The 12925-nt window shown below is 40.1% G+C and overlaps 1 protein-coding gene across 1 annotated transcript; it reads left to right on the top strand.

Moving 5' to 3' along the window:
* Positions 1-1170: 1170 nt before the first annotated feature.
* Positions 1171-11249, top strand: MIS18A (MIS18 kinetochore protein A; the record flags this gene model as incomplete). The annotated part of the gene is made up of 5 exons (XM_079705482.1): positions 1171-1513; positions 5552-5618; positions 7849-7971; positions 10323-10419; positions 11003-11249. The coding sequence occupies 5 exons, from the start codon at positions 1171-1173 to the stop codon at positions 11081-11083; spliced, it is 711 nt and encodes a 236-aa protein (XP_079561608.1). The 3' UTR covers positions 11084-11249.
* Positions 11250-12925: the final 1676 nt, after the last annotated feature.

Genomic DNA, 12925 nt, shown 5'->3' with positions numbered 1-12925 from the left:
TGACCTATTGATGGAGAATCTGTGAAGGGGGTGTGGACGAAGAATGGTGCCTGCCATAGGAGTAAACAAAGGATGTTTTGGCTATCAAGCCATCAGCCACTGTAGCTGACCTGATTTCAATGAGCCCAGATTCTTGCATCTTCCCATATATAAAAAAGCGCTAAATTCATTAACTTGAGATGTCTGGTTTTCTTTAATTAACAGGGATCATTTGGGACTTCCCTGGTGGTCCAGTGTGTAAGATTCCATGCTCCCAGTGCAGGGGGCCCGGGTTTGATCCCTGGTCAGGGAACCAGATCCTGCATGCATGCCGCAACTAAGTGTTCACATGACGCAACTTAAGAGTCCGTATGCCACAACTATGAAGGTCAGTCTCAGGCCGCAACTAAAGGTGCCGCATGCCGCAACTAAGACCTGGCACAGCCAAAATAAATAATAAGTAAATAAATGTTTTAAAAAAGACAACGATCATTTGATGTTCCAACTACCTGCTTTTGTTGTTGTTGCTGATCTGTCTGTTTTTCCAATATCTCCTATGCATCCTGGCTCCTTCCTTACCTCTTTGGAGCAGTCCCTCCCAACTATCTGACAGGCTGCCTCCTGGGCTGAAGTCCCCAACGAGTCCACCACATAAAACATAATTCTCAACTTTTAAGTCGTGCATTGTTTTTTCAGTCCACAGTGGGACTCAGAAATCTGTGTCCCATCCAGCTCCCAGGTGACTCTCAGGCACGCTAAATTTGAGGGGTTGTAGCCACAGAAACATAGAGAGAGGAGGCCGGAGAAAGCAGGACTGCACCCCAACTCCTCTATCTCTGAGTGGTGTATAGGTGGCATATTCTCTTTCGTAACCATTGCCAAGGTCTCCGTGAGGGGCTGGTAATGTAGTTCGGTGGGACTAACTTTTTCAAAGACGCTTCCCCTCCTATGTAAGAGCCTGAACTCTCTCCCCAAGCAGCCTAGCGAGCGGATCTCGGGCAGCCTCAATTTCCCAAGGCTGGAAAGCGACTCCCCCGCCAGGCCCAGCTCCACCGCGAGCAAGCGCGCTCCCAGGCCATCTGCCGCCCCTCCTCCCTCACCCTGCGCCGCCCTGCGCCGCCCTGCCCCGCCTCACGCATGCGCAACGGCGTCTTTCCCGTGACCCTCCGCGGCGCAGGCAATTTGTCGCTAATGGCGGGTTCTTGGTCTCAGGCTTATTGCAAAAGATGCTCCTCTACTAGCTGTGCGTGTGGCGAGAAGGGCAAGTGGAGCAACTCCTCGCTCTTAGGCAAGCGGCTCTCAGAAGACTCGAGCCGCCACCAGCTGCTGCAGAAGTGGGCGAGCATGTGGAGCTGCGTGAGCGGGGACGCGTCGGTGGCCTGCACGGAAGGGACGCGGCGCGAGGAGGCTGCAGAGCCGGCGGAGGAGGAGGACAGGCCGCTGGTGTTTCTGTGCTCTGGTTGCCGGCGGCCGCTGGGCGACTCGCTGAGCTGGGTGACGAGCCAGGAAGACACCAACTGCATCCTGCTGCGCTGTCAGTTCGGGCGGGGGGCTTAGGACTTAAGACCGCCTTCTTCCTGGGTGTGCCGCACCTGGGCGGCCCCGGAGGAGGCGGAGGTGTTTTGGGGCCTCCCGGGGTCTTTATTTTTATTTATTTGTTTATTTATTTTTAATAAATTTATTTATTTATATATTTATTTTATTTTTGGCTGCGTTGGGTTTTTCGTTGCTGCACGTGGGCTTTCTCTAGTTGCGACGAGCGGGGGCTACTCTTTGTTGCGGTGCGCGGGCTTCTCATTGCGGTGGCTTTTCTTGTTGCGGAGCACGGGCTCTAGGCGCGCGGGCTTCAGTAGTTGTGGCATATGGGTTCAGTAGTTGTGGCTCGCGGGCTCCAGAGCGCAGGCTCAGTAGTTGTGGCACACAGGCTTAGTTGCTCCGCGGCAAGTGGGATCTTCCCGGACAAGGGCTCGAACCCGAGTCCCCTGCATTGGTAGGCAGGTTCTTAACCACTGTGCCACCAGGGAAAACCCTCCCAGGGTCTTTAAAAGCAGAAAAATCTGAGACGGTGAGCTGTCCCAGAAAAAGGGGAGGAGGAGAGTCATCCCGGCACCTTGGACTCACGAGTGACAGGTTCTTTTCTGAGATTCCCCCATCCCAGAAGAGCAGTGGACGAATCAGTGTCGTCGTGAGCATTACTTAGAAAAAAATGACCAACTAGGTTGTAAGCATTTAGGGTGTAGCTATTCTGTGTTACTCCTCATAGAAATTAGCGGGCTGTTCCTAGGTAGATAGTATTGTTAATGGTTTAGGACATTAAGCTTTTCAGCTGCCTGCTTCCTTCGGGGGATGTCAGGGTTGATTTCTCAAGTCTTCGTAGTTGTATCAGCGGACACCTTTACCGTCTGAAGTGGTAACAACCGTAGAGTTGACAGAACATAATGGTATCAAAAAAATTAAAGGAAACTTGCAATAAAAGCACCAACAGCCCTATCAAAATTGGAGAGGAAGGAGGATGTAGTAAACGTACAGGTAACTGGTAGCGCCAGTATCTTTTGAAACTGTATGTTTCCCCAACGTTTCCTGGTTTTGTTGTTTTCATAGTATTTGTATAGGGGAGTGGTTCACATATTTTTTCTGAGTTGGTGTAAAAATGGCTTTTCTTTTTGGACTTGTGGTTTTCAAGATGAAATTTATGCTCTGTTTGAATTCTGTAAATATTTTATGGCAGAAATTCACCACCGATTCGTTGACATTTGTGGAATGTTTTCCTTCCTGGGATATATTGGGAAGAAAGCAGGACAGCAGTGTCCACCTGTTAACCTGAAACTTTCTGGAACTTCTTTTCCTTAAGGATGCAATTAACAATAATTGCTGAGTCCCTTTCAGTTGTTAAACAAAAGCCTAAGAACATACATTTCCCATACAACTCATTGAGATTAACCCTTTGCAGCTATTAAAATCAATGCAAAAGGACTTATCCCCCAAAGCTGACACTCTCATGTCCCCAGAGTTCAACATGCTTTATTCTCATTTATACTTCCAGATACTCTCCGTGCATGTATGAGCATGTTTAAATATGTAAATTTTTTGGAATTCCCTAAACATGTAAATTTTTCAAAAGATACTTGAGATGATATTGTTTATACTGTCAAGCATCCTTACTTTTTTATTCTGCACATATATTCTGAGTATTTTTCCATATTAGTGCATATAGATATACTTCACGTTTTTAATAGCTGCTTGTTATACCCCCGCTGAGAGTCCGTATAGATGACGGCCCTCAACTGCATGGGTTTGAATCCTGGCCTGCCACTTACTAGCTGTGTCTTTTGGGGCAAGCTACTTAGTCTCTCTGTGCCTCAGTTTTCTCCTCTGTAAAAATGGGGATAATACTTAATGGGGTGATTAGGAGGATTAAGTGAGTTAATGTGTGCCATGTGCTCAGAAGACATAAGAAGTGCCAAGTAAGTGATATCTTTAATGGAGATGCCGTTCCTCCTCCCAGTCTGCCCCTGTTGGCAGAGGTCTGGGTTTTTTCCCAGTGTTGCCACCATTAAAACAACATGTATGTATTTGGGTTGATTTTGATACAGTAGGAGAAGCTCTTCCTTTTAGTAGGTGAGTTTATGTCATTTACATAAATGTCATTGACATTTGTGTCATTTATGTTATTTTTAAGAAATAATATATGTTTGGTGTTAAATCTTTACCATCCTTTCTGTTTTTACGTCTTTTCTCTCCTTTATCATGTGGGCGCTTTTGTTTTATCTATGAAAACACTATTCTGTTATTTAGTTTGTACCAGTAGTTTTTAAAATTTAAAAAGTGTATATAAATATCCTTTTTTATCAGCTTTAGACAAATTGATTAAACCCCCTCCCCACCTTCCTCCCAGTGAAAGATTAGAAAATGAACATTGGATTAATTTCCATTCCCCTCCCCGCTCCAATTGGAGTTAGTTTAATTATTTTTACTTTGTCAAGGTTTATAACGTTTACATACTGTTCCGTAGCCATAGCATCGTCATTTAGCTTTAATGTAATGTTTCTATGAACTTATTTCTCTAGTCCAGGACTCTTATTAATAATGAGAAAGCTTATTAATAGCTTTCTCATTCCTGAGTTGTTTATTTGATTAATCTTCACCATGGTTTCCCCATCCCCAAGAAAACTTCAAGTTTGAGTGCTTGAAAATGTCTTTCTGTTGTCTTTATACAGGCCTGTCAACTTGGCTGCATGTTCAGTTCTGGTGTCATGCTCTTTGCTTTTTCCAGGCACAGGGAGCAGCTAGTGCAAAGGCCTTGAGGCTAGCAAGGCTAGCGAGGAATAGTAGATTAAAGATAAGATTTAGGGAGGAAGGAAGGGGCCAGAAAATTTAGGGCCTTGTAGGCTGTTCTATGGAATGAGAATCTATTCTAGTGAGTGAGTTGTTGTTTAAGCAGGATATGACCCAGTTTTTTCTTTGGAGGATGCACTGAAGAGAAGAATAAGCACGGAAGTGGGCAGGAGCTAGTGCAGCCGTCCAGGCAGAGGAGGTGGTGGTGGTGGTTTGGGGGCTGGAGTGAGGGTTGTGAGGTAGAATTGACAGGACTTATCTGTGGAGTGTCTGTGCGGGGAGAAGGGTAGGGAGACAATGAATTGGGTGATACCGGTTTCTGATTTGAGCGATGGGTAGATGGAAGTGGAATTTACTGAGTTAAGGTAGACTATAGAGGAGGTGAAATCAAGAGTCTGTTCTGGCCATTGTAGGTCTGATGTCCTTTCTTCATGTCTCTCTGCTCCGGATTCCCCGCCTTTAGTGTGTTCTGAACTTGGGAAACGGGAATGTTTCCTGCTGCTTCTAGGGTTCAGCTGTGATCCCTGTCCAGCTTGTGGTCTAAAAGGTTTTTGGCTGAGCTCCTGAGGACCCTCTCAATTACTTCTAGAGAAACGAGCTCTGTGTGTGAGATCTGGAGATGTACGCACAGGCTTTTATCCTCTTCCTTGGGTTGATCCTAGTTTTACTGTGTCTGGCAGGTATTCTTTTTTTTTTTTTTTTTTTTTTTTTTTTGTGGTACGCGGGCCTCTCACTGTTGCGGCCTCTCCTGTTGCGGAGCACAGGCTCCAGACGCGCAGGCTCAGCGGCCATGGCTCACGGGCCCAGCTGCTCCGCGGCATGTGGGATCTTCCCGGACCAGGGCACGAACCCGTGTCCCCTGCATCGGCAGGCGGACTCTCAACCACTGCGCCACCAGGGAAGCCCCTATGGCGGGTATTCTTGATAATCTGTGATTTGAGGTTCTAATTGTCCCAAATTTTACTGTCAGTTGAATTTTTTCTTCCTAATTTTATTCACTTTGTTAATTTCAGTGTTTTCTGGGAATGGAAGGAAATAACTCTTATTCTGCTATCTTCTTCCAGAAGACCCTGTACATTTAGTTTTAAACTACCCTGTGTGTGTGACTTTTGAGCCTTTATTTTTTTTCTGGCCTTCTGGGTTCTAAAATAAAAGTTGAATTAGAAGTTCTCTCAATGTCTGCGTGTGTATTGTAACAAGCTGCATTAATAAATTATTGTTACTTTCTTCTTTCTAGGTGTTTCCTGTAATGTTTCTGTGGATAAGGAACAGATACTATCCAAACGTAAAAATGAAAATGGTTGGTGAGTAAGGCTATATCTATGTGAATATGTCCATTAGAGAAAATGTTTATTTTTCAAATAAAAGTCTTTAAGGAGATCATCAGCAGTAAGATTTGGGATAAAACTTTTTTCATGGTAATCAGTATAAAATCAGTCATTCTAATATACCAATTCTTGAGTGCTGGTGGTCTCCTTTAGATATGAGATGGAAGAGTTTCTAAACCTCTCAGGGCACATTCTGACACTCCCTTTTTGGGTGTTTGTGCTTGTTGTGAAGAAAATCGAAAATAAAAATAGGAAAGGAAAATATCTGTATCATGGAATCTCCAAGCCAAAGGATGCTTTAGATTAATACTCCCTACCTTTTTCATGTCATGGCAGCCATAGAAAATGCTAAGGTCATGCATACACACATATACAGTCTATTGAGGTAAACAGACAGGGCTGCAGAAACAACAGCATGGGGCCTCCACTCACAGGCCCTGTGCTGCCACTCCAATGGTTGAAGTGGTCAATATCTTGCTAAACCTGCCACGCATCTGCTGCAAGTGGCATACTCAGCAAACTGAAGGGGAAGTTCTGCCTCCTAGTATTGTTGCCCAAAACATGTCATACTGATGTATATGAATAAGTGGTACACAAGCAGTTAAACAGAAATTAATAATAATGTATTTTTTATTTTAAAATGTTGGTTTTTAATTTTAGTAACATTAGATTGTCCCATTCAAATAAAGTATTTTAATTTAAAAAATTACTCTATTTAAGGAGAATTAAATTCATAATAGGACCGGTAGTATGTGGATATAACAAAAATTGTACTGTTGGCATGCTGGTGATTAAAATTTGGAAAACCCAGCCTTAGATCATTTCTCATTTTGTAGATAAAGAAAGCAAGGCCTGAGGAGGTTACAACTTCACTAAGGACACAGGACTAATTAGTAAGAGCTAGGATGATGCTTTGTTATTTCTCTTTGTTTCCTGCAGAGTGTTCTCTACTTCCCAACTCTAGTCATTTTGATGTCAGCTTTACCATTTTTGCCATATCCATGTAACAGCTGTGCTATCATGTACTTAATATTTTTCATTAAATTGACTCCTCATTTTTATTTAAATTTATTTAAAAAGGAATCTTTATATTACTGCCATGAATGTGTCATTTGCTGTAACTGGAAAGTCACTGTGAAGATAATTACACTGAAAACACATGTTATTAAATTCTAGCTGAGATCGTATTGCCTGGCTGGTTCTGAGCCTGAGGTCTGTTCTCTTACTGTTAAAAGATTTGCAACTGTGAGATACAGGTTAAAGACATTCTAGCACCAGACTGAGACTTTCTTCTCTTTATATATAATCAGGATTGTTAGAGAATTGAAAAGGGAATTGACTCTCACTCTGAACCAGTGTTGCTAAGTCCTGTTCACTTGTATCACCTGAACCCATCCATTATGCCAAACTATGGCCCATGGGCCAAGCACCGGTTTGTTTGTTTTTTTCTTTAAGATTTTTTTTTTTTGATGTGGACCATTTTTAAAGTCTTTATTGAATTTGTTACAATATTGCTTCTGTTTTATGTTTTGGTTTTCTGGCCCCGAGGCATGTGGGATCTTAGTTCCCCCACCAGGGATCAAACCCGCACCCCCTGCACTGGAAGGCGAAGTCTCAACCGCTGGACCGCCAGGGAAGTCCCAAGCATCTGTTTTTGTAAATACATTGTTATTGGAACACAGATCAGTTATGTATTATCTGTGACAGCGTCTGTGCTGACAGTGGTAGAGGCAAGGAGTTGCAACAGACACCATATGGCCTGAGAGCCTAAAATATTTGTTCTCTGGATCATTACAGAAAAAAATTCGCCTCTCCCTTCCTCAGAATGTTAATGATCCTTGGTGGACAATATAACATTAAAAGGACACGTAGAATCTTTTTGTCTTATTTCAAAATTTTAGTTAATTTTTCTTAATACTGAATTGAGGCATTTGCATTCTAGGAAAACACCACCTTAGTACACTCTCTTCTTGTCACTTTTGTACATGCCCTTTGTCACTGGATACTTAAGGCAGTGCCGCCTGGAGGTGACTGTCTACATTTCTGATGTGAGCATCTTACTATCACTTTATTCCTTTTTTTGCATATGACTTAGTAGGGTCAGAATAACGTACTTTAGCAACTTAATCGTTTAGGTTTTTATGGATCTCAACAATGGGATTTTTGTTATAACCAGTTGCTAAAGCAGTGGCATTTCTTGTTGCAGCATCCTGGAGACTTTGTACTGCACAGGATGTTCACTCAACCTCGGCTACGTATACAGATGCACACCCAAGAATCTAGACTACAAGAGGGACTTGTTCTGCCTCAGTGTTGAAGCCATTGAAAGGTAAGTTTGATGTATAAATGAATAGCTCATAACTGAATTCTCAGAAACTTGCTTGCAGAGAAATTGGTATGAAAACATTGAAACTAAATCAACACTGGTTAAAATATATTTTTAAATAACTTCTGACAATAAAGCTAGTGATTTTTTGTTTGGACCCGATTTATTTGGTATTGGAAAAGTCTGTCTTTCTAAATTGTAGGAGAAAACACTGAGAACATTTTTCAGAGTAAAAATACGTTGTTTTTCTTAACAATCGAATTTAGTTTAATAGGATTTTTTTTAAAAGCCATTGTGTGGATCAATATATTTTGTCCATTTTATTTTTCCCTCTAGTTTTTAGTCTCCTAGAATATCATAAAGAAATAGGAATTTCAGAAATGGTCAGGAAAGAAGTCTCTCTGGTGTTCTGGAAAAGTAGAAATACAAAGTCCAACTATTTCCTTGAGGGTGGTGAATAATTGTCTGCTTTTTTTTGAGAGATGCAAGGAAGTACCTTTATTTTTCAAGACTTCTAAAAAGCATTAGGAGACAAGGTGAATTAGGGTCTGATGACAGATATCTTAATGGCCCTCTAATTCACTAGCCTTTTTAAAATAGGAAACAATTAATCAGTTGACCCCAGTGTATTTTCACTTATCCTGGAAAAGATGTAACCCTCAAGATTTTTAAAGATGCCTAGGAAACCTTAAGTATCAGGAAAGAAGAACAATTTAAGAAATAAAAAAATAAATGCTTACACTTTCATTACTCAAGGTATTTCGTCACTCCAGTTGAATTTCTTAGAGTTTCTCTTTAAAGAATTTAAAATAGTATTCTTCTTATTATAATTTTTCATTTAATTATTCTTTGATAACTGCAGTTTTGCCACCTTCTTTGAAACTAGACAGGTTTAGGTCAAAATTATAAAATCTGTAAACTTGTTATATTCCTTACACAAGAGAATAATATAGCAAGCACTGCTCATTGATGTAAAACATGCAGGCCTGCCTAGAGAGAGAGCAGATCTGTTTTGGTTTTAATAGAAGACCCAGGCCCAAACAACTGCTCCCTTAATCTCCATGAGAATTTTACTAAGATTTGTGAAAATTATGTGGGGGAGAATACATGTATAAACGACGTGAACTCTTCAGTACGGTTGGTACAAAACTTTAAAAGTGATGCATATCTGTATAAAAGAAAATGTGTGGAAGATTTCTCCATAGAGGGTCATAGTATTGAAGCTATTTTTTCCTGAACAGTTGAATACCTCTTGGGACAGAATTTTAATGACAAGGAGCCTGGTTTGTTTTAGAAATGGATGCCCTCTGTAATGTTTATTTACAGTGTTATAAATTACTCAATACCGTTTAATTTCCCCCCCATCTCATTTTTCTTTTCTAAACAGGATATTAATTGCCTTCTGCAATTTTGCCTCCCATGACATTTTTCAGAAATTTAATCAATTTAATCTTGGGTTTCCAAGAGAAGACTGTTCTTATTTGACGAAAGAAGCGACATATTGAAGTTGTTAACATGTAATGAAAGACTTCTACTAAAGAAATGCAAAAGAATCAAGTTTCTTTTTTGAGAAATACCAGCACCTTCTTCCCTACTGTTTAGATTTATTTGGTTACCAAAGCTGGGCCTCTTTTCCTTCCATTACCAGGCCAATTTTTCTGTTCTTTGTATTTTCTAAACCACAGCATCTTATCGCCCCAGAGAGTGGAGCAAAACATAAGTTATAGGATAACTGTTGAAGTTGCCCAAACCTAGGTAATCAAGAGTTGACTACACAAATTATATACTAAAAGTCAAACTTGAAAATGCACACGTTCCTGAGAAGTTACATTTAAAAAAAATAAAGTGATATAAAGCAGTGGCTTCTTGAGGATCTTCTAAAACTTTAAAATAGAATTTTGAACCATGAGTGGTAATGTTTTGCCACCCAACTTACTACAGAGCAAGTTTATTTCCAATAACAAAATACTTATAATATTGGGAAATATGTAGGGCTCTCGGACAAAGCTGTTATGAAGAAAAACATGATTTCATGTAGTTCAGCTTCCTATGTAGGTTGCTATTAGCAAAAGTAGTTGTTTTATGTGTTTACTTGGTACTAATTTATAGTTTGATATACATATTCAAGTTTTAGTATCATTATTTTTTGTATTTATTTATTTATTTATTTATGGCTGTGCTGCGCTGCATGTGGGATCATAGTTACCCGACCAGGGATCGAACCTGTGTCCCCTACAGTGGATGCGCAGAGCCCTAACCACTGGACCACCAGGGAATTCCCTTAATATTATTCATGTAAATTTTATATTTACTCCCTCTTCATGTTTTAACTTTGTACTGTTATTATACTTCAGTTATGTTTTAGGGTCCTCTGAAAAGCAAATTGTGTCAGAAGATAAAGAGCTTTTTAATCTTGAAAGCCGAGTTGAAATAGAAAAATCTCTAAAGCAGGTAATCTTGTTCTGCACTTTTTGTATCTTTGTATGAACAACTTCCAGTCAGTGAACAAGTGCTCCTCCACGAATAATCCTTTATGTGTTTTCTGTTTTGACCTTAGCACTTTCATGGTAAGAGAGTGCGTGCTTATTTTATTCTTATTTATTTATTTCAGTTGTTAGTAAAGTTGAGTTTTTGGGGAGCCAAACTACAAATTAAGCTAAAGCTTTATCAAAAAAATAATAAAGAAGACATTTCATACTAAAATCAAAGTACTATATATTCTAAAACTATTAAAATAGAAATATATCTTCTTAATCAAATCAATATTTCACAGTAAAAATAGCCTTGTTTTTGAATGTTAACATCCTCTCACAGATAGGCAAGATGGTGATGAATGTATAAAAAAGCTACAGATTAGAGGTTGAGAACTACTGTTAATAAACTTATGTCTTATTTAAATGGAATTCTGTTAAATACTTAATATCTATGTGTAATGCATAACGTTCAGAAATTGTATTAATGATGAATATTTTAATCATATTTAACCATGTATGATTTTAATCATGTATTTTTTTTAATATTCTTAATTCAATAGATGGAAGATGTTTTGAAAGCATTGCAAACAAAGCTTTGGGAGGTTGAATCAAAGTTGCCCTTTACCAGCTGCAAAAGCTGAAATCTGTTCCAAGTCTCCCATTCTGGAGTTCTTCGCTGATGGACACTTGTTTCATATGTAGCAATTCTTGTTATAATTTACTTCACTTAGAACTGAAAGAATTCAAAATGATCATGTACTTTACATTCTCTTGAACTGATCAAATGAGAAGAATTGTAGAATTACTTTTCCAGCTGTATTTGATGGTAAAAAGATGATTGTTTCCTAAATTCCAATTTTAAAGTCATGATACTTCCTAGAAGTGAAATTTCGTAGTTTTTATTTTGATAAACTGCCATAATTTTCTGAACGGTTTTCTCCTCAGTACCAAATTCGTTATTCTATATTTTTTTTTAACTTTTTTCACCTTTAATACTTTGAACAATATTGAATATTGAGCGGTAAGAAAATCTTAGAAGTTTTCCCACCCACTGTGTGGTTGAACCTCCTCTGAAGACTATTGCGTACAACTCTGTGGAGAAACTGGTCAGTTATCTGTCAGAACTATTCAAAATCTTGCACAAGAGCAGAATAGCATGTATTCTAGTGGCGGTAGAATTCCACTTGATCCTGTTTATTTACTACCATGTGCCAAAAAAACCTGGCAGAATATTTACCAAAAAGAGTAGTAATCATTTCTGAGGGTGGGATTCTGGGGAAGTTTTCAGTTTTCCAGTTTTCTATAATGTAAGACTTAGAGTAAGCACATGTTATTTTTATAATGAGGGAGAAAATAAAGATTAAAACAAAGTGCTTTACAGTTGATTTTTCCAAAACAGTTATTTACCTGAGCTCAGAAATCCTGGTGTCATGAATTCTACACATTTACTGGGCATGGCAGTGTGAGGGTCCACCTTAGGACCGTCAAGGTAACCCCACGTTTCTCCAGGCCATCTCTGCTTTTGAGTGGACATGAGGCCACGTAATGTTGGTACTCAGCATGTTTGAGAACTTCCCTCATTATGTCTGAGGAGACTTAAAGTTGTCGTATAAAAGTTCCCAAGTCAAATTGACTTGATCATTGATCATTCACAATTATTGAGTTCTTTTTTGATGTATCTGTCAGCAGCCTCTAATAATTTGAAATTAGGGAAGCCGTCCAGGTCTCTTCTCAACACCTGCTGGCAGCAAAACAGTCATCCTGCCTCAGGATGCTTGAGGAAGTCCCAAGGGTCTGCCCTTTTAGATGCTTCAGTGGTACTTGCATGAAAGTTCATTTAGAACAGATGGGAGAGTATTTTAACAGCAAGATTCAGCTAAGTTTCTGGTTGCACGGGTAACAGAATTCTCCAACAGTCACTTTCAGGGCCATTTCAGGTAGGCAGTTTGGCTCCCTGATTCCTTTTACCCTGTTCATTCTGGGGCAGAATTTCTAGCTAACCCATACATCTTGAAAACTACTCATTTCACCAATGAAGAGTAATTTCTAATATCCACAGTGCTAACCAAGCCTCTGTTGTGGTTTGGGTAATAAACAACCCAAGTGCCTTTGTGGCTTCTCCAAGTGTGGGCCTTTGATCAGTGTTGCCCTGCAAATTCGCCCCCCCTGGAATTTTATCTCCAGTTAGGGTCCTTCAGATGAAGTTAACTAACCGCCCCTGGGGTGTAGGTGGAGAGCTCACACACATTTGTATCACATGGTCTTTGCTGAAGCATCTAAAAGCAAATCCCAGGAAATATATATATTTATATATAATATATATATTTATAAAATAGATATCTCTGTGTAAGGCACAGTCCGTATCTTTGGCTTCTGCCTGTGATGTCACTGAAGGGATGCCCTTGGCATCCCCATGGGGGAGAGGGCTCTGAGGCTCCCACACTGCTTACTCGAGGGGTCCACGTGGGACTGCTTCCTCCTCC

Source organism: Hyperoodon ampullatus (assembly GCF_949752795.1).
Source record: "Hyperoodon ampullatus genome assembly, chromosome: 5".
Taxonomy (NCBI): Eukaryota; Metazoa; Chordata; class Mammalia; order Artiodactyla; family Ziphiidae; genus Hyperoodon; species Hyperoodon ampullatus.
Note: the sequence above shows the minus strand (reverse complement) of the source record. Positions and strands in the feature narration are given on the sequence as shown.